Source organism: Schistocerca piceifrons, chromosome 11 (assembly GCF_021461385.2).
Source record: "Schistocerca piceifrons isolate TAMUIC-IGC-003096 chromosome 11, iqSchPice1.1, whole genome shotgun sequence".
Taxonomy (NCBI): Eukaryota; Metazoa; Arthropoda; class Insecta; order Orthoptera; family Acrididae; genus Schistocerca; species Schistocerca piceifrons.
Genome location: NC_060148.1, coordinates 23548019 through 23570734, shown reverse-complemented (window position 1 = coordinate 23570734; position 22716 = coordinate 23548019). Strand labels below are relative to the sequence as shown.

General features: G+C 41.5%; 2 protein-coding genes across 3 annotated transcripts in view; one reads left to right on the top strand and one right to left on the bottom strand.

Moving 5' to 3' along the window:
• LOC124720168 (CARD- and ANK-domain containing inflammasome adapter protein-like) overlaps positions 1–22716 on the bottom strand; it is a 551179-nt gene that overhangs the window by 402189 nt on the left and 126274 nt on the right. The gene's annotated exons all lie outside the window — the stretch shown is intronic.
• The window catches only part of LOC124720169, a 28554-nt gene that overhangs the window by 617 nt on the left and 5221 nt on the right, over positions 1–22716 (top strand). The window contains exon 2 of the mRNA XM_047245492.1: positions 11980–12173. Coding sequence (XP_047101448.1) covers positions 11980–12173 — 194 coding nt within the window. The remainder of the gene's footprint in view (positions 1–11979; positions 12174–22716) is intronic.

Below are 22716 nucleotides of genomic sequence, written 5' to 3'. Positions count from 1 at the left end.
TGCGGTTTTAAATCCGCTCATAGCACAGTGCATAAATACTGGAAGATAGAAGTGAGAGGTACAACGTATATGCCTCTCCACCACTGGGCATGTGGGGTCACGGAGTGGCCAGCTTGGGATTGTCGAGGATGGTGAGTGTGTCTTGGAGGTGCAGGGCGAAAAGTTTTACTATACTTACGACGACCCCTTTGAGTGCGAGGTGGCAAAAGGCCAATGATGTTTATGACATTCGACTCCTCACATATTGTCTAGCATGCAACCACAATATTGACTGCCAATGGCAACAGGGGTGGGACTGGAGGTCTCCAGCTGCGAGCACAACAAGAGGCTATGGAACATAACTGAACTGCTTAGTCAACGAGTAACTCGCAATAGTGTTACAATGCTAGTGGTGCTGATATGAAGCAGAGCAATGGCAACAATAAAGAAACAAACATTGCAATATATCTACAACAACACTTCACGAAGTTGATAATTCGTCAGAAAGAAACACAGTGATTTTTGCAGAGTGAGAAAGAAGTGGCAGACGAAATATTAAGACTTCTGCAAGATGATTCAGTGGGATGTGTGGCATCGTATATGTTTGACTGTACAGATGGTATAAATAACGAGCGGAATGATGATAATATGTGCTTAACAAGTGAAACTGTTACTGAAACAAGTCCCAGCTACGTAGTTCATCATACTTGTAGGGCAGGGAGCCAGAAATCTTGGCTCCATTGAAACGTAGTAAAGACCAATCGTTGTCCAAGGAGCGGGTATTAAACATAATTACATACATGGAAGATCATCCGGAGCGTAGGAATAACGCAACTGTGAATAGATTTCGAATAATTCCACAGCAGTATGACCTGCATAAGAAAAAGGACAAATATTCAGGGGAGAACAAGAAGCACTTTTTACAAAAACTGATGTCCGCGCGTTTCAAGGATTCTTGATAAGATTTATGGGATGTCCATGATAGTTACCTACTACGTTATGCACATCAAATTGTGTGTGACGTAGATTACAGTGATTTCAAGGGAAGTAGTAGACGGTAGCATAACTTGAAACAGTGCTATAGAATTGGAAGACATAAGATAACGACATTTCAAACGAAGTGTCCACTTGATATGCACAGCAAACTGTGGAATCGACCCGAAAATTTGTAGATGATTATTCTATCCTTCAGTAAGGAATTTGTTTGAAGAAGAAATGCATTTAAAAGGAATCCAGGAAATTAGAGGTACTAAGAGAGTTGTGTCAAAGTCGAGTAGAATCAATGCCTCAATACATTAGTATACAATTATACCGATTGTTTAACTTGATGGTAAATCGGCTATAAAGTTATTTATTGTGCTGCGACAAGCTGAAGGTGCTCTGCTCCCTACGACTCTTTCTCGTGTGTGTGTGATCTTGCAAGGGCAGTAGGATATATTTATGTCACAGAAAGCAAGAATGGAATAGCGGCGTAAGAAAACAACAGCAATGGTAAGAGCAGTGGTTTGGGCCAATCGCTGGTCCATTTAACTTGCTTTTGCTTGATTCCTCGTCTCCAGATAAAAATCATGCTCCTTTAGAGCAAACTATTCCTCCCAAAAAATGTGTGACATTGCATTTCACGCCACCTGGAACCACTGTGTAAATTCGACCTCTGGATGTCTGCTTTTTGCACGTCTATAAACCATATTATAGCACTTTCTGGAGCTATGTCTTCAAGGATATCAGTTTCACAATAAGCTCTTCGGCGCGCTGTTCTGCATTAGGCTGGATGAATCACATTCCATCTGGTTTCACCACCCTATTACACCAATATGATTCTGTATGCTTTCTTTAAGAGTGAATATGCAGTTGGACGTCCTTTTCGGTTTGTAACCCCAAAGAAGTTCGCCTTGGGTCTTGATGGTTGGCACCTCTTTGACGACTATGACGCACTATTTTTCATTTGGTGTTCATAGTGCAATTTCATGGTTTGCTTTTAACGTGTCTTGAATATCGACAATGTCTGTCTGTGAAGCATAATACATACGTGCCATAGAAGTATGACCTGTGCACCTCCTGGACACTTATTTTCTGTCACCCTCCTGATGCACATGGTGAGTCATTTGCAGCTACTGTTCTTCCTGTCAGAATTGTTAACACAACGCTTTGAAATTAGCTTTACTAAAGACTGAAGTTGTGATCTTGGACTCAAGAGGGTCCTTGTTAGACTGTCAGTCAGGGGTTGATTATTGAGAAAGAGAGGGTAATGTTGAGTGGATCATGGCTGGTAAGTCAATAGAAAGCTTGCCAGTACTTGAGTTTATAGTTGGTATACTCAGAGCTTGTCTGTCGTCAGTTCAGGCGTCTTTTTGTATGAAGTATATTGCTGTGGCATCTCTCTAATTCCTAGTGGCGAGTTAGTGTGTTCAAGACATTGGTGAGAAAGAAGGAACAGTAGTACCAATGAGATTCTTTGAATATTTCAAGAGGTCAAGGAGTAGGGAGAATTTAAATGGGACTGATAGCTGGGATGAGTGTGTGTGTATGTGTGTGTGTGTGTCTGTGTGTGTGTGTGTGTGTGATAGTGACTTTTGTTGAGATTTGCTGCAGGAAGGAATTTGTATCGGATATACCTTCAGGATATGGAGAGTGACAAGGTATTTTCTGATTTGAGTCTGTACAAGCTTCCAGTAAACGTCCTAGATTTTATGGTACTGTTCTAGAATTATTTTACGTGGGTTATTGTGGGGTGGATATGAGATGGAGTGAGAATAAGGGTTGACTTTTGCATGAACTCGTGATCACTTTCAATCAGATGAAGGATATGTGCAGTTATGCGTCTGAGGAGGTAGACAGACGAATCATTTCAGTGATAGGGGAGTTGAGACATGAAAGGAAGTAGATCATTTGTCCTCTGCTACGTTCAACATGGTAACTGCTGTGGATATACAGGTCCACAACGATAATGTAGGTGTAGAAGGGTTAATCAAAGTGAGCAAGGAAATAGTGTACGACAACTCAGAAAGATATGGGTGGTGACTGTTAGGTAAGGTAGATCACATAACTAAAGAGGAGGTACTGAACAGAAGTGGGGAGAAGAGGAGTCTGTGGCACGACTAGAAGAAGGGATCGATTGGCAGGACATGTTCTGAGGCATAAAGGGATCACCAATTTAGTACTGGAAGGAAGCGTGATGGATAAAAATCATAGAGGGAGACTAAGGGATGAATTCAGCAAGCAGATTCAGAGCGGTGTAGGTTGCAGTCGTTACTCGGGGATGAAGAGGCTTGCAAAGGATAGAATAACATGGAGAGATGCATCAAACCAGTCTTCAGACTGAAGACCACAGCAACACCAACATGGGGAATGAGTCCTCCTACCCAATATCCTCTTACTAACTTGGGAGGTGGCGAGGCTTACCTGAACACCTACAAAATGAATTCGTTTTAAACAAGTGCCAGTTGTTTATATTATTGGATATTCTCTCACTTCCTTCCCCTTCACATATCTTATTAATCTGTAGTCCACTGCAAGGTGTTAACGCTATTCAGTGTTCTGTTACTTTCGACTCCTTTATACACTTTAATGATCGGAACTGCCTGCTCCAGCTGGTTTCCTCCCAAGTCCTACTTTTTTGACTTATTAACGCAAATATCTACTATCCTTATAGTGTTATTCACTTATCTGTTCTTTGCCTTTTACCTTCTAATCCTTATTCTTTCACGTTTATTTCTGTATACTCATCAAACTTTAGTGTCAATTACGTCTCCATAGGGGAGTAGTGATTTTTTAGGTGCTGTGTCGTTGATACTACAGGATATATTTTGCGTGTTTCTGAGTACATCTTATCCACCCATGTGACTTTATATTTTCACATATATGCACCTGTCAAAGACTATCGTGTCACTTGATCTATTTTATGTTCATGATTTCTATGACTTCCATTTGTTTAGCATTTTTGTTATTAGGTATAGTTAAAAGAATTTAGGTTTATGCTTTAAAGATTGACACGATATTTGAAGAATGCATTGCCATACAAAAAACCTAAATGGAGAGATTACCAAACATGAACTTGAGCCCTTATGCTCCTTATCCGCATGTTCTGTATAGCTGCACAGCGCAGAGATTTTGTTTAATGCTGAGACTCAATCTATTACTCCATAATTGAGTGTCACACTTACTTCTACTTCAGTCCCCTTAGATCCACGATTAAAGAGTACTCTTGACAGGAGAGTTGGCAGTAGTGCAGAATTGTGATATAAACTAGATAGCACCACCGTAGCTAAGGGCCCTATAATGGCGAATTTCATAGCTGCAGAACAGTTGTGCATCCCCTGAGGTTACTTAGTATAGACTACTGCGATCAGTTTAAATTTTGTACTCTTCACTAGTTTCTAATAAATACTTTTTTTCGTCAAATGTATCCATTTTCTCTTCATCAGGTATCAGATCGATGTAGCTTCGACTTTACTTTTGTTTCTCGTTTGTCATTTCTTTATAATCTGATTTATACTTCTCCCTTCTCTCATAAATATCATTTTCTGAATTGCAAATGTTTAGCGACTTATCTTTCAGTGGATTCATTCTTGGCTTGTTGAAATATACCTCTTTTGCAACACAGTCACATGAGACAATACTAGTGTCCTCCCTGTCTTTAGCAGACTCCTTTATTCAATCCCCATACACGTATTTACGATGTCTATGTTCTCTTCACATGGGTGATTGGTTTCGTTTCCATATGCGTTAAACCATACTATTTTCTTGGGCCGTTTCTGTTTTACTCTCCTTGGTACCTTCAAGAATTTTACTTTGTGCAGTCCCTTTGTCGTTAATGTACATGTTCGGACTTCATAAGAACCTGATACGTTACCCATCACCCTCCTGTCTCCATTTGTATTTCCATGTGGTGTGACGTGTGTAATTTTTGACTGAGTCAGGTAAATTTAATTTCCGGTAATTGTACGTTATTCCATAAGTGCACAATGCTTCGCTTTTCAGGGTGCCTTAGATAGCTACCTAACGATGGCTGGCGAAAATAGCTATCAAATCCATATCTCTATTTCACCGCAATCTTAGATCAAAAGACAGTTCACCTGCAACCTCATTACATTTGATTTTAAATAGATCGCTTATACTAGAAAGAGATTTGCATACACTTTATCCAGTGAATCACTGCTGCTTATGTTAAATGTGACAATTCTCGTTTTTCATTTGTTTTTTAATTAACTGAACGTCATTAACTTCTAAAGCCACCAGTTTTTGGTCATTTCCTATGAAATGCTGATGCAGTGTCTACAAGACAAACTGAAATTTCTAAGTGAACTTCATTCGGTAACGACACCACATTAGATTTAAACAAGCTATTGTAGGCTTGTATGCCTCAAACACACTCTAATCTTACATAATATTTCTGGCATGTCGCACTGTCCTACTGGATTTGTCCAAGTCTGTCAGAATGCACAATGGACATGAATGGACACAGGTGAACAGACAAGCTACTTATGTATGTGTCACCTGTCAGAGTCGTATCTAGACTCATCAGGGATCCCACATCACTCCAACTGCACATGCCCCACACCATTACAGAGCCCCCACCAGCTTGAACAGCCCTTGCTGTCATACAGGGTCCATGGATTCATTAGGTTGTCTCAGTAGTTCCTTTCACGTTACATACATTTTTTTTTTAAACGAAATTTTCTGCCTACGTTCAATAGAGTATTCCCTCTTTAATCTACATTCACTTTAATCCATATTTACTAGCAAGAAGAACAACGAGTACTCCAGCAGCGACTCCCACGCCGCCTTGGTGCATGCTAACAGCTACTGCCATGCACCACCGCCACTCCTTCAGTAATGGTTATTCTTCCTACCTTACTGGCCCTGCTAATTCATACCGATAAAACGTATGTCTCAACAGGTGCCCTAATGGGCGCATAAAACCCCTATTCTAAAATTGTTTTGAATGTAAAGGAAAATAAACAGACCTTTGGTGAAGTCACTGGGCATCTCATGATTGACATGACGATCAGCTACTTCGCTCCTCTCCTAAATGGATACTGTTACTGCCGCCTTACCCCAAAATATTCCATGCATTATGGGTATAATTTGAAGGGTGTGTTGATAAGGGTAAATGTTTGCATTGGAATTTGTACTCTGAAGAGACTAAAGTCATGGGATACCTAGTAATATCGTATCAGGTCTCCATTTGCCTGGAGTAGTGCAGCAGCTACATGCGGCATTGATTCATTGGAAATCCCCTGCAGAAATATTGAATCATGCTGCCTCTGTAACCATCCATAATAGCAAAAGTGTTTCCAGTGCACGATTTTGTGCAAAAACTGACCTCACAATTATGTTAAATTAGTGTTCCATGGCACTCATGTCCTTGATTGTCCAGAATGTCCTTTGAACCAGTTGCAAATAATTATTACCTCATGACATGAGTAGTGGGAGAATGGGGGTGTGGGGCCATTTTGTTACTGCAGGTTGCTTCCATCAGGGGCAGGTATGCACTCAGAGGCAATCCTATTGTTCTCCTTTGATTGACACATACTTAACCTATTGTCCCATTAAGTGGTTTTCCAAGTCACTCCAGATAACTTATTGTCCTCCCCCCCCTCCCACTCCAACTCCCCTGCCCCTTTCACTGCTACAGGTACACTTTGAAGTCTGAATTACTGGAATAGAAACTGTCACTACTATTTCACATGATGACACAAGTACAATTAGAGCTATGATGTCACAGACACACGGATTGACCTCCCATCGCAAATCCAAGATGGCTGCCGTGATGGCGCAAGTATCGTTACCCAAAATGGTCGTGGTGGGAAATTCAAAAAGTGCCATACCCCCTCACAGATGGCAAATTCAAATTTTGTCAGTTTTTCGTGAGGGTCATGCTCACCTAGATTTGGAATGAGTTTTTGTGAGTGCCATACCCACCTAGACTTTGAAGGAATTAGTTAAAGCCTCCACCACGATCTTCAACTGACCACCACATCCTTGGTGGTCTAACGTGTTCTAACGTGCACTAACGTGTACTAACGTGCACAGTGCATAGCGTCATCTAAGATGGCGGCTGTGACATCAGTTGATGATGCAAGTGCCACACCCTACTGGCGGGATGTTGAAATTTCGGTGGGAAGATAGGTCAACTGGGCTACCTCCCCTAACATAACCCCCCTCCCCTCACTCCAGGCCGGCCGCGGTGGCCGTGCGATTGTGGCGCTGCAGTCCGGAACTGCGGGACTGCTACGGTCGCAGGTTCGAATCCTGCCTCGGGCATGGATGTGTGTGCTGTCCTTAGGTTAGTTAGGTTTAAGTAGTTCTTAGTCTAGAGGACTGATGACCTTAGATGTTAAGTCGATCTGTCACTAACTCTGTAAACAGCACTCCTGTCGGGCAAATATGTACACTGGGAATGCAGTATCACTAACTTAGTTATGACGCTGAAGTCTATATTTTACACCCAATATGCGGCAGGAGGATGGAGTACATCACATAAATCAAAGTTCGTTTACTGGGATGTGTCACGTCTCATCACACATAAGATGGAAGTCCTCTGATGACAGACAGGTTTACTGTTAACGATCGGAAATGTTATGCTGCTGCTTGAATGTGAAGGTACCATGGCTTATGTTCTGACATACGTTTGTGGGACGTAATCAAACTACTATTCATGTATAAAGAAAAAAGATTGTGTATGTCTAGTCATAACAGAATGATGGATTGAACATGGTGAATTGTGATTTCAATTCATCGGGAAGTATATCTGTACATAGGTGGTGATAGATTCATTTCCTAAGCAGCTGCACAATATAGCAATGCAAGTGTTCATCTGGACCTGCTATAGTGTACAAACAGGACAGTCAATACAGCTGTTACAATACGTCCCCTCATCGGCACCCCGTAAGCGTACCCTAGTATTTTCCTTGTTGTCTGTCAGAAGTGATATTGATTCAGTACGCCAACCCGTGTCTGTGACGCCTTTCTTAGCATTACATCCGCGGATGGTGTATTCATTACCACACAGTGCCAGGCGCCTGCCCTTCATAACACTTGTTTGAAGAATCTCGGCAGGGTGCAGCACCTTCCAGAAGTGATGATTCGACGACTTTGTCGGGTAATTTCCTAGGACTGAGGAGAATCGAGACATATAGCCAGTGGGAGTGTGGGCCTTTTTTTGGATGCTGTGCAGATACAAACGATAACTGCACTGTTTGTGCAAAATGTGTATATACTGCATTGTAAAGTTACTGTGGTTTATGGTGTGGCATGACTAGAGAAGATGACTGTGTGTCCTATCGTGTGGGACGTAAATATTAGGGACATCGATAACCACAAGCGATTTTTTACATGGGAAATTATGTGCACTGTAGATAATGAGATTCGTTCCAGAGGAAACATTAGCTGCACATCTATCGGTGTCAGACTGCAGTTGCAATCCTAATATTTAATTGTAGTTAGACTGTCAAATATTCTTGTGAGTCTTGTATGTATTTGACGATCTGTAGACAATTTTTGCAGGGTTTAACTGTCAGTGCAATGTAGCGATCTGTGCAAAATAATTTTGCCTCTGAAAGTCTTGTCTGCAGGAAACAATGGCAGATGGTGCTCCCAGACGAGCAGTTTGACAGGTAAGTTCACTGGTGGACAGGATCTCTTGCTAGGAATGTGACCTGGGAAGCATTGCAACATCTCTAGGTGGTGGACCGAACTGCAGCTATGTGTCATCACACCAGCATTGGTGCCTAGGTGAACACGTATATCGATAGGAATTTCTCAAGTGTAAAGTATGAAAGAGATGACAGCGTCTCATACTCACAGAGCCCAAACTATTGCGTCATAGCTTCGCTGGGAGTGCCAGTGCAGCGTCAGGTGTCAGGTGGTGGGATGTGTTTTTTATTATTAGCAATCTTTTATTTAAACTATAGTCCATCTAAATATATACTCTGCTAGCCACCAAGCGGTGCGTGGTCGAGGGCACTATTCACACCAAAGTTATATTTCCCTCCTTCTGTTTCACTCTCAGTTTGTGTGTGGGAAAAACGTCTGTCTGATCACCTCAGTATGAGCTCCAATTTCCCTTATCTTTGAATGGTGATCATTGTTCGACATGAAAGTTGGTGGTAATAATATATGCTCTGCATCCTCGGCAAAGATAGGATTTTGAATTTAGTGAGCAGCCCTTCCATTTAGTGCGTAGTCTATCTGCAAGTGTGTTCCACTTCAAATTTTGAATGAGATTTTTAACACTCTCGTGATGGTCAAAGGTACCAGTCACGAATCTTGCTGTTCTTCTCTGAACCTTCTCAATCTCTTGAATCAGAACCAACTGGTAAGAACCCCCATACATACAAACAATACTCAAAGACCAATAGGATGCCACAAATTACAAACAACTACACCATACATGTGAAGAATATCGATTTAATTAATTTGCATAAATTTTTTATGTCAATGTGGTATTAGCGGTACAGTAGTTAAGGGGAGGCAGTGTATGCATGGGTGACATGGAGCAGAGCAGCAGGTTAATTGCAGCACACTAAGTTAATTTGAATACTTTTTATGTGAAACGCAGTTCAATAGTTTAAGGGGATGGGGATGACAATGAAAACCATTTAACAGAACAACAGGTTAAGTGCCGACAAAGGGCCAAACATTAGGTTAAACAACCAGAGTACAGTGCTGAACATTATGTTACACAACATGTTTTCCCCATGTCATTGATTATTACAAGACCTAGATGTTTCTAAACAGCAGAGAATGATGAGCCAGAGAAATCCAACCCCCACAAACTGAATTTTTTATAAATAAACAATATACCTTTTCCATATATTCCATAAATTTTCTTAATTGTTTAAACAATATTCCATACAGAGCAATCAAATACCCTCCAAATGATCGATCAACTGAGTCTTTTTCCTACCAATTCCTAGAAAGAGGTGTTGGTTGGGTGAATTAGGTTAGTGCAGGTGCTCTTTTTTCCTGCCATTTTCTTAGGTATGTTGCATTATCCTGTTGCAATTTGAACTTCCCACCATTTTTTTTGTGGGAAGAGGAGGGGTGTTAGGTTAGCAGAGGTAGCCCAATTGACCTATCTTCCCGTCGAAATTCCAACTTCCCACCAGGTGGTGTGTGGCACATCCGTCATCAACTAGTATCACAGACGCCATCTTAGATGACATCATGCACTGTGTACGTTAGTACATGTTAGTGCACGTTAGTACCTGTTAGCCTGCTAACATGGGTTGGTAAGGGGATGTGGCAGCTGGTTGAGGTTCGTGGTGGAGACTTTAACTATTTCCTTGCAAGTCCAAGTGAGCGTGGCCCTCGCGAAAAAATGACAAAATTTGAGTTTCCCACCTGCAAGGGGGGGATGGCACTTTTTGAATTTCCGCCGCCGCCATCTTCGGTAACGGTACGTGCGCCATCATGGCCCCCATCGTGAATTTGCGATGGGAGCCCCATCAGTATGTCTATGACGTCACAGGTCTAATGGTACTTGTGTCATCATGTGAAATAGTAGTGACAGGGGCTATTCCAATAACTCAGACCTCAAAGTGTACCTGTAGCAGTGAGGGGGCGGGGGAGTTAGTGTGGGTAGGGAGGGGGACAATAGGTTAACTGCAGTGACATGGAAAACCACTTAACAGGACAATAGGTTAAGTACCTGTCAATCAAAGGAGAACAATAGGATTGCCTCTGAATGCATACTGCCCACGATGTAGGTAACCTGCACTAACAAAATGCGTCAGCATCCCCTTCCTGAGGGGGAGGGGAGTGGGAGGGGCTGGAAGGGACAATAAGTTAAGTGCCGCAACATGGTAAAGCATTTAGCAGAATAATACGTTAAGTACCTGTCAAACAAAGGAGAACAATAGGTTTCCCCCTGAGTGCATACCTGCCTCTGATGTAGACAACCTGACTACCCCTCTGTCCCGCTACTGACATGGTGCATGGTGCTCTATAAAATTTCCAACTTTGTTTGGGAACATTACTGCATGAACGACTGCAAATGGTCTCCAAGTAGCCGAACGAGACCGTTTCCAGTCATTTATCAGTCCAGATGGACCAGAGGACCCTGTTCATTCCATTATGGAGCCACCATCAGCTTGCACACTGCCTTGTTGGGAACTTGGGTTCACGGCTTTATGGTGTGTGGTCTACACTCAGACCCTACCATCAGGTCCTACACAATGAAATCGGGAAACATCTGAAAAGGCCACAGTTTCCCTTACTCTAGGGCGCAACCAATACAGTCACTAGCGCAGGAGCAGTAGCAGCATCTTCTACTATCGTTCCCCATTGACAACAAATTGCATTGCACTTTCCTAACGGATACGTTCGTTTTACGTCCAACACTGATTTCTGTGGTTGTTTCACACAGAATTGCTTGCCTGTTAGCACTGACAACTCTACGCAAACAGTGCTGCTCTCAGTGGTTGAGACCATCGGCCACTGTGTTGTCCGTAATGAGAAGTAATGCCGGATATTTTGTATTTTTGGCACACTCTCTTGGAACTGTCAATCTCGGAATATTGAAGTATCTAACGATTTCCAAAATGCCTATGCGTCCAGATCCAACTAGCATTCCGTGTTCAGAGTCTGGTGATACCTGTCATGCGATCGTAATCGCGTAGAAACCCTTCTCACGTGAACTGCCTGATTACAAATGACAGCTCCACCAAAGCACTCCCCTTTTAAACTTCGTGTACGTGATACTGTTGCCGTTTGTGCATGTGCATATCGCTACCCCCAGACTTTTGTCACCTCCATGTATAACACTGTAATTCATCGTAATTCATCACAATAAACGATTTTTATTTGAGCAAAATGTTCTAATGACAGACCGACACACAATTTTAATTTGCCGTGAAGTTTCATACCAGTGCACCCTCCAGTGCTGAAAGTAAATACTTTGCGGATACCTCTACATCACACGTGAGCTGCACATGATTTGGCACGCTGAATTAACTTGTTTTTAACTTTTAACGTCGCAACTTTTTTTTGTTACAGACGACCTCTGTTGAATCATGACCTACTGTCCTACCACGAGCGGTTCCTCTCCTTCAGGGACGACTTTACTGCGCTGTGCGTCGCTCGACATCGACGGGCGTCACAAATGTTTGGTCTCGCCGACGCACTGTATTCCTTCTATTATTACAACTGGTTCTTCGACCTACAGTTTGTAGGTGACATCGAGAGTTTAGGTAAGAATAATTTTCTCAGTCAGCCACTTCATTTTTGTGCACTGGTGACTCCCTACTGTATTCCAGGTCGAGGACTGAGCCTCGTAAACAGCTAATGATGTGTGGTTTCACATTTTCCGTAATTTCCCATGTGACCTGCGTTAACTACTAGTGTGCTTTTCATTGCTGGTTCCTCGACTGGTTGGCAACTCTCCCCCTAGTTCTATTGCAAGCTGATTACTCCAGTTCGACGTATCTATAGACTCCTGCCCAATAGGATGTAAAAACCTACATATAGCAAATATTACAGTGTTTGGAAGACATAAAAAGAATTACTTTAAATGTTACAGAAACGTCACTGGAGCGTCGGTTCCCCACTAGGCACCCGTGAATTTCGCGACGCTAGTGATATTCACAGACGTTGTTAACACTGCTGCGTGACTAGTATGGTTGTAGAGACGTTGCTGAAAACGTCGCGCTATTACATTTACCCATTGCTGCCATCGCCATAGCAATGCCCAATTCCATCAAAACAACCAACTGACTCGTGTTCACTAATGCGCCAAAGGAACTGGCATAGGTATGTGTATTCAAATGCAGAGATATGTAAACAGGCAGAATACGGCGCTGCGGTCAGCAACGCCTGTATAAGACTACAAGTGTCTGGAGAAGTTGTTAGATCGGTTACTTGTGCTGCAATGACAGATTATCAAGATTTAAGTGAGTTTTAAAGTGGTGTTACAGTCGGAGCAATGGACACAGCATCTCCAAGGTAGGGCTCAAGAGAGGATTTTCCGATACGAGCATTTCAGTGTACCGTGAATATTAGGAATCCTGTAAAACATCAAATCTCCGACATAGCTGCGGCCCAAAAAGATCCTGCAAGAACGTACCAACATCGACTGAAGACATTCGTTCAACGTGACGGAAGTGCAACCCTTCCGCAATTTGCTACATATTTCAATGCTGGGCCATCACCAAGTGCCAGCGTGCGTACCATTCAATGAGACCTCATCGATACGGGCTTTCGGAGCCGAGGCCCCAATCATGTACCCTCGATGAATGCACGACACAAAGCTTTATGCCTTGCCTGGGCCTGGCTATACCGACATTTGAGTCTTGATGACTGCAAATATGTCGCCTGGTCAGACGAGCAGATGGACGTGTACGGGTATGGTGAGAACCTCATGAATCGGTGGACACTGCATGGTCGCAGCGGTCTGTTGAAGCTGGTGTAGGCTCTGTAATTGTGTGGAGCGTGTGCAGTTGGAGTGATGTGGGACCCCTGATACGTCTAGATTCTTTAACCAAATGAAAAATCAACTCTTCTGGAGTGTCTATCGTTGCCCCATACACCGAAGGCTTCATGTCCCTCAGTACGAGATCAGCAGCATCCTGAAAACAATATTCATCACACAGCCATCTGAACATGGTCTCTGAACACAGATTACGTCAAAACTTCATGGACAGCTAGCGGGATAACGGTACGTCTGTGAGAGTTCTGTCACATGAGAGAAACTTTTCTTCTCATCTTCGCTGAACAGTGTAAAGCTTTGCATACACAGTTCTTTTGAGACCGAACAAAAGGCCGGTTTTAAATATGTTTGTTTTCTGTAGCTCAACAGCTACAGATATAAATTTTTTGCTAAGCACTGAACTGCTGTGGACGAGCTAAATCGTCGTGTTCCGCTGCACCACAGTTACTGAGTGTGGAGTCTCGTACCGCAAGGAAGCAAGGGAGCAGACGTTGTTATGGATGGTTGGTATCCTCTTTCTACACTACAAATGCACACGTGGACTAATATGGTTCTTTATTTACATGAACAGACTTTTACTTAATTTCAATAGAGTTCATGTGTTTTGGTACAAGTTCATCAGTAATAGTCCTCTTGCACGCAATGTCGGTAACCTTGATATTACAAACTTTAGTGTCATTGCTAGTCCCATTATAGTTAACAATCTGGTCACAATGTACTGTCATAGGCTGTGATGTGCTCTGCAAACGTACTGACAGATGCCAAACAGGAGTTTGAGTTCGTGAGTGAGGCCTAGAGGGCGTTGGCGACATCTTGCTTGTGGGTGTATCTTTGGCCTCTCTCGTGACAGGCGCGCTTGATTCACCGTGTGGGCGTTCTCAATAAAAATGTGATAATGTGAATGGATGGCCCTCAACTATGTACCCTACGACAGAGTTGCAATATGAAAAGTTTTGGCTGGTTTCGTTGTCTAGGGGCTGGGATACGTAGTTGTCGCATTACAGGCCAAATACAGCTGAGTCTACAGTATACAATATGGATGTACACATGAATCGAATGGTCGAAGCTTCCTATGACTCAACAATTGCGAATTTAGGACGTAAAAAAAAAACGTTTATAAATGAAGCATTGCAATTAAATAAATCTGCAGATTATCTTAACGACTTTAAATGATGAGTACGACAGTAGAAGTACTTTTGACACTGTGGTATATATTTCTGGAGAACACTTATTGGTGTCGATGGTCCAATAATTAAATAAAATATAAGTTGAATGACAGGAAAACAATAGATTCCTACTGCACGTAATTAGTTATGAACGACAACATAGCTCGCGAGATATTCACTTCTACAGGCACACTACGTCTTCACTGTAGAAGCCACGGAAATCTCACAAGTGCAAACGTCGGCATTCCGAAGTATTTCTATCTGTGGCGACCAGGCGCAAACCGCTGCCCACTCTCCAAGTCTCTGCCTCGACTGCCGCGTCAAGCACCTCCCCCGTGTCCTCTGCCGTACCCCTCTCCCACTTCCACCGAGTCTCCCCATTCACGAGCGCTGTGATTGGCTAGAGCGCTCCCGCCATGTCTTCGAGCCAAAGTACGCTCACAAACATCAAACACTCTCGAAATACTGGATTTACATCTAAATAACTTGAAATTAAATAAATATTCCTACGGCTGGACTATAAACAAGCTCTAACATCCATTATTAAATACATCAACAAATTATATAAACATATATCAAAGGAATAGCGAGCCAAAGTAACCCAGTAGCCTAATGTCTCCGTGCTTTCTAAAACACGGTAAATAATTGACCATTTTCTTCACGAATAGCATATATCGGATTTAAACAAAGACACAGATGAATAAATATATTTATAAGCATGCTGTGGAGTACTTATGGCCTGACGCTATCTATAGTAATCGGCTATTTTCACCTCCAATAACTCCTGTACTATTGACGTTAGATGCCTGTAATTCATACCACTTTAGGTTTAATCTAATAGCTTTCCAAAGACACGTCGATCGACGAAATCGAATGAAGTGTTTAAATTTTGGAAATTCACTGCTGGGTGTTACTTGTACAATTTACCCGCAGATACTAAACTTTAAACTAATAAAGATATTGAAAATCTGATTACAGCATCAGAATCGTCGTGCAAATGATAGTAATTTACATGTTTCTTTTTGAGGTATCATGATTCATCTGGCTAGTATTAACATCTATACAAACTGCGAAATGTCTGCCACGATGGTTTCACAGAGTCCGCCACCTTTGGCACTCTCGGCGTGCAAGCCTCTTTCACTGACGCAGCCTCACCGTGGAACTGCCAGCCTCGTGCCCGGGCTGCAGCCCTCTTGCTTCGGCCAACGTCCGGCACAACGTGGTCGGCCCGCCGAGCGGTCCACGCGACCATGACAACTCCGAACTTGGAATACTTTCAGGGCGCCACAATCCGCCTTTTAGAGGCGTCTACTGTTGAACTTTGCATATCATCTTTGCCAACTGCTGTGCTGGCGACAGCTTACACCAGCACACTGAGCGCACGTGCAAGTGCGCTCCCTGGGATTTCCTAAAGCACTGTTGACGTATTTATGTGTCCCACTCTGCCGACCTCTCCCTGCTGCATAGCAGCTACTTCATCTCGATTAACAGAAAAGTTTCGATTATTCATCATACAAACAACGTACGTCTTTGAGTGCTGTCATTTGCGTAAACCTTGTCTCACTATCTCGAACGGTTTATGAAATATTATGCTGGTTACGATCACATGACTATGATGCACAGGGACGGAAATGAACGCATTTCATGGAAGTCTCCAACAGATATAAAAATCAATAAGCGGAGGACGGAATGAGCTAACGTTCTGTTCTCAGTTTGAAATAAACTTTCCATATTTTATCTACATTTCCTATAATGCAATGAATGAAGTGAAATTAAACATACGCACGGTTAATGCAATGTGTAATTAGTTATGGAAACTCTACGATAATTCCTGCAATGGTTTACAAAATTTGACGTAGTGAAATATGACAAGAAGAAAATGAAATTCTCTACCTCATGGAGAAAAGATGTCAGACAGTAGTATGTGCAAAGACGAAACTTCTTCACGCAATACTTTTCCAAAGATCGGATGATAAATATTTCATGACACCCACTATGTCGTCTTTCAGCACAGGTATAATAATTTGGCCAGCAGTATCCACATTACAAAGCAGCAATCAGCACGTCTGAGGCAGTGAAAGTCTTAATATTGTAAATGGTGCAGTTATTTTAACGTTTCATATATAATCTAAGTATACTATTTCTTATAATTTTCTATTTTTCATTAATGAATAATATTTTTATTTGTAATTGAATAGTTAATTATGGAATATAAATTGTTAATAATTTTCTTATAAATATTGATTCTGTCAATCCTAATAATACTGAGAAAACTTTGTATGAATCATGTGTGTTAACAGTAGTGGTGGTTGAACAATCATTTTAAAAAAGTTAGTGTTACTGCATTCTGCGCAAGGAAAGTACTGGATTGTACAGTATGATATGTTCATGATGAAAGAGGTGTTATGGTCGTTCTGACCGTTAGAAACTTAGTACCAGACAAGGGTTGCATGTATAACTAACTGATCACTGGCCTAAGGAGGAAGTGCAGTCAGATGTAGGCAAAGAAATGAATGAATTGAGGTATACCAATTCATACATGACTAGCTGCCAACGTTGCTGTGACATTCTGCTAATGCACCACCTGCATAGTACCTCTAGGACAGTGATAAGATTTGCATTGTAAACATGAGTAATCGTTGTTGTTGTTGTTGTGGTCTTCAGTCCTGAGACTGGTTTGATGCAGCTCTCCGTGCTACCCTATCCTGTGCAAGTTTCTTCATCTCCAAGTACCTACTGCAACCTACATCCTTCTGAATCTGCTTAGTGTAGTCATCTCTTGGTCTCCCTCTACGATTTTTGCCCTCCACGCTGCACTCCAATGCTAAATTTGTGATCCCCTGATGCCTCAGAACATGTCCTAACAACTGGTCCCCTCTTCTGGTCAAGTCGTGCCACAAACTCCTCTTCTCCCCAATTCTATTCAATACTTCCTCATTACTTATGTGATCTACCCATCTAATCTTCAGCATTCTTCCGTAGCACCACATTTCGAAAGCTTCTATTCTCTTCCTGTCCAAACTATTTATCGTCCATGTTTCACTTCCATACACGGCTACACTCGATACAAATACTTTCAGAAACGACTTCATGACACTTACATCTATACTCGATGTTAACAAATTTCTCTTCTTCAGAAACGCTTTCCTTGCCATTGCCAATCTACATTTTGTATCTTCGCTACTTCGACCATCATCAGTTATTTTGCTCCCCAAATAGCAAAACTCCTTTGCTACTTTAACTGTCTCATTTCCTAATCTAATTCCCTGAGCATCACCTGACTTAATTTGACTACATTCCATTATTCTCGTTTTGCTTTTGTTGATGTTAATCTTATATCCTCCTTTCAAGACACTATCCATTCTGTTCAACTGCTCTTCCAAGTCCTTTGCTGTCTCTGACAGAATTACAATGTCATCGGCGAACCTCAAAGTTTTTATTTCTTCTCCATGGATTTTAATACCTACTCCGAATTTTTCTTTTGTTTCCTTTACTGCTTGCTCAATATACAGATTGAATAACATCGGGGAGAGGCTACAACCCTGTCTCACTCCTTTCCCAACCACTGCTTCCCTTTCATGCCCCTCAACTCTTATAACTGCCATCTGGCTTCTGTACAAATTGTAAATAGCCTTTCGCTCCCTGTATTTTACCCCTGCCACCTTTAGAATTTGAAAGAGAGTATTCCAGTCAACATTGTCAAAAGCTTTCTCTAAGTCTACAAATGCTAGAAATGTAGGTTTGCCTTTCCTTAATCTTTCTTCTAAGAGAAGTCGTAAGGTCAGCATTGCCTCACGTGTTCCAATATTTCTACAGAATCCAAACTGATCTTCCCTGAGGTCGGCTTCTACCAGCTTTTCCCTTCGTCTGTAAAAAATTCGCGTTAGTATTTTGCAGCTGTGGCTTATTAAACTGATAGTTCGGTAATGTTCACATCTGTCAACACCTGATTTCTTTGGGATTGGAATGATTATATTCTTCTTGAAGTCTGAGGGTACTCATACATCTTGCTCACCAGATGGTAGAGTTTTTGTCAGGACTGGCTCTCCCAAGGCCGTCAGTAGTTCTAATGGAATGTTGTCTACTCCCGGGGCCTTGTTCCGGCTCAGGTCTTTCAGTGCTGTGTCGAACTCTTCACACAGTATCGTATCTCCCATTTCATCTTCATCTACACTCTCTTCCATTTCCATAATATTGTCCTCAAGTACATCGCCCTTGTATAGACCCTCAATATACTCCTTCCACCTTTATGCTTTCCCTTCTTGGCAGTCATCAATATTAATATTGATATAATATACCTACAATATATGTATAAGCTAATATTACCACCTAACTAGTGTATATGAAACCATATGAAAAGTGCTATCCTGACAGGGTACACAAAATAAGACATAACTATTAGTTTCACTTTACTGGAAATGATATTTCTTGACAGGATCCAACTGCCTATCAAAAGATTCTGGCAGTGTCAATTAAATAAAATGTAAGGACTTACTGGAAACAGACTTGAGTGTCCACCAAAACGTTGTACCAAGGTGTATCAAATAAAACGTAACCATTGAACTGAATGACTCTGTTTATGAACTATGACAAGGGTAATCAAAATGAGTGCCTTTGGTCTCCACTGGCCAATACCAGCTGAATTCTTTTCAAACAACGCACAGCAATTAGGATCAGTATTTAAAGTAAAATCTTGATACTGATAGCTGTAGGAGTAGATTTCTAAGGAATTTCACACAAGATTCATTAAACCATAGATTAGTGGGTAACGTTAAACAAAAAAGCATAGATAATTATGTAATTCAGATTAGTCCTCACATGGAATGAATTAATTAACTGTTCATTAATACTCAGTGCTTGCACCTATTAGTTATGCTAAATTATTCAGAGCACCACACAGCATCATGGACTTTAGGATAGGCATGTGGTAACCTATGATATTGACGCACAGCAGAATAAGACTCACATGTGTGTACAATCTACAAACACAGCTACAGATGAGTTTCCCTTCCGAAAATCAGCGTTAGAATAACACTACAGTGTTCTTGGCATAGTAGGTGGACTGCATTAGCAGACAGGTGCCAAGCCATGAGAGGTCTCATTAACTGGATAATCAAGGACTTGAACTGAACTGAGTAGTGATTTATTATTTACTATTATTTAGTTATTATTTATCTCCACAGAGCATGTACTCCCACAATGTGTGTTCTGGTGTACCTACACTGTCCCAGGAACAGCTATCATGTATCTATCTTCTGATTTTGTATAGATACTTAGCATAAGGGTCGTAACAGTCAGGTAATGAATCAGTCCAGTTGACGGGTTAAGAAATCTCATTTTTAGTCCCTCCCATTCGTTTAGCCACAGTTGTAATGTGTGATCTTTTATTTATTATTTTTTCGGATTGGCCTCAGTTCCAGGCACCCTTCATACTTTCATTTATTTGCTTTTCTGTAGCCAGTAAAAGACCAGTTTTTTATTTTCCAACTAGTGAGCATATTCCTAGAATTACTGACAAAGCATCATTCGGGGTAGTTAAACAGAGGCCCATTAATTTTGGCAGCACTCCTCATTGAACTCTCCTTAACTAGCTCCAGTCTATGAGCCCAAAGTCTCACACGATGTCCTGTAATTGATGCTAATATAGATGGGTGGTATACTCTGATTGTTTTAAAGAGAAGCCAAATTGCCTGTTAGCTATGGTAATAACTTTATTCATCACATTTTCTGCCTGTTTGCTCTATTTTTAGTACAGAGTTACAATGTTTGTCCAGAAGTACACCCAGCTATAAGTATAGATTTATTCAGAATATGGAGTGTGATTCATTTATCGATATCATGGGGGCCTCCAATGGACATTTGAATCGATATGGCCAAACTGAGAAAACAATGCTAATTCCATACACCACAACTGATTAAAAATTGGCCAAGTTTACAGAGTAGATCCAGGAAGTTGAGACCTCTTTATTTAGCAAGACATTTACAGCTTACGTTAACTTTGGTGCACGTGTGGGAGTGTATGACACTAAATTCCTACACATGTGCTACCTATTTACCAAATTTCGTTTACTACACACTATGTCCCAATAGAACAAATAGTCCTGTCATGGGAAAAGCCACATATAACACTATACAGCACCATTTAGTATACAGATATAATATTTATAACCAAATTTGGTATTTAGATGTAGTATAATGTTACCCTCTGTGAGAGTTTTTACAGAATTTAACCGTGAAATGCCTAGAGGATTTTGCTTATCGGAGTTGAAATTAAAGTTACATAAAAACAGAAAGGGTCAGATCCAATTTAGACAATGTTTTAACTCCTCAAACTTACTGAAATGAAATAGAATACGGTCGCCAGCCTAGTTAAACATAGAAATGCGAAACATTTCTTTTAAAGATAAAGTAGCCAGCGTTAGTGGAGAAACGCTGCCTACACTTCTTTCCTACGAAAGTGCAATGAACCCAAGCACAAGCAAAAAAGTGGTAAAGTGGATCCTAACAGTTACTGTAAAACATGCCTGTCCTCACATACACAAAAGACATTGTTACACTCATCAATTTTAAATACTTTGTTAAAGCTGAGTAACTTCATCAATACAACAATTGCAAGCCAATACTAACTGGAAATCGGACACAGGTCATTACTGATGACTGCAACAGTGTAAAGGAACAGATGGACCTCATCACACGATAGATCCAACACGTCACTGACTTATCAGTCCCAAAGTCCTGTTGCTTGTTGGACTGGTGAGTGCCGCTCAGCAATCCAGGACAGGCGTACAGCTAGCTCTTCAACGATTTAAGTACATCCCAGCAGCAGACAACCTCACAGCCTATCTGGTCACGAGAGCCAAGACTTGACACGTCATTAAGGAGAGCAAGAAAACGGCATACCAAGCGTTTCTGGACTACATCAACCATTCCACTTCTTCCAGAAAAGTACTGGAACCCATTATGAGGGTTTCTGTAAACACATTCGTTTACCAATAACAGCAGTGCTGAAACAGAAGTGTCTCCAAATACATCACTCAGAACCTGGCAGAGCATTTTGCACCGACTACTGCTGATGCCAGCTTTCAGAAGCTGTGAAGGGAAGACCTTTGAGCGAACGGTTAACCGTCATTTGGTCTGGCTGTTAGAGACCAGGCAACTGCTTAGCCACTCTCAGTGTGGATTCTGGAGGTTTCGATCCACTATTGACAACCTGACTCTACTAGAGGTGCCTATTCAGCAGGCCTTTCTAGGTAGACAGCACTGTCTCAACATATTCTCTGATATCAGTAAGGTGTACAACGCTACATGCAACTCCACGAATGGGGCTTTCCTGGTCTTCTCAGCACCTTCATATAGTCTCTCATGTTGCATGGGGGCTTAATTAATTATGATTGAAAATACTTTTAGTTTTTAGTAGCTGTATGTCCGATTACGCTGTGTCTCGTAATCGGTTGGCCCTGACTAGTATTATTACGCTATCTGACTGCTAAGAACAACAACAAAGAATGAAATGAAAATTTTCGTTAACACAATTAATTAATTAAGTCCCCAGCAACTATGAAACCTACGAAACCAAAGCACAAGTATAACTGTTCTGTATGTGGAAGTATGACTCAACGCACATCTGGCACGGTTCTTCTTCAACAAGACAAGAATTTTTAAATACCAATTTTACTGACGTGATAAAAGAAAATTACAAATACTATAATTGCGTAAGGAAAGCAGAATTAAACTCTAATACAAGAACACACGCCAGATGCTTTGTTGACTGAACCTGTAATGACGCATTATTTAGGACACTGAAATAAAAAGAAACGGAGTTTGTTACCTCATTTATATTTATGAAAATCACTCTAATCCTTACAATGTATATCTACAACGACTCTCTACTACCACATCTCAACAAGACTCTTCAGTATCACATCTCAGCAAGCACTGCCTAATAGCACATCTCAACAAACACTCTCTGCTACAACATCTCAGCACTGACTACCCCGAGCCCTCGACAGGCACACACTACCACGAGCTCGCGACAAGCACTGTGGAGGCGGCTTAATAATACTCTTTGGCGCAATCTCTGGCGCAGTGGCTCAGTGTAGCCACCTTTCAATGTGTAAGCTCTTTTTTAGGTTTTGAATTAGT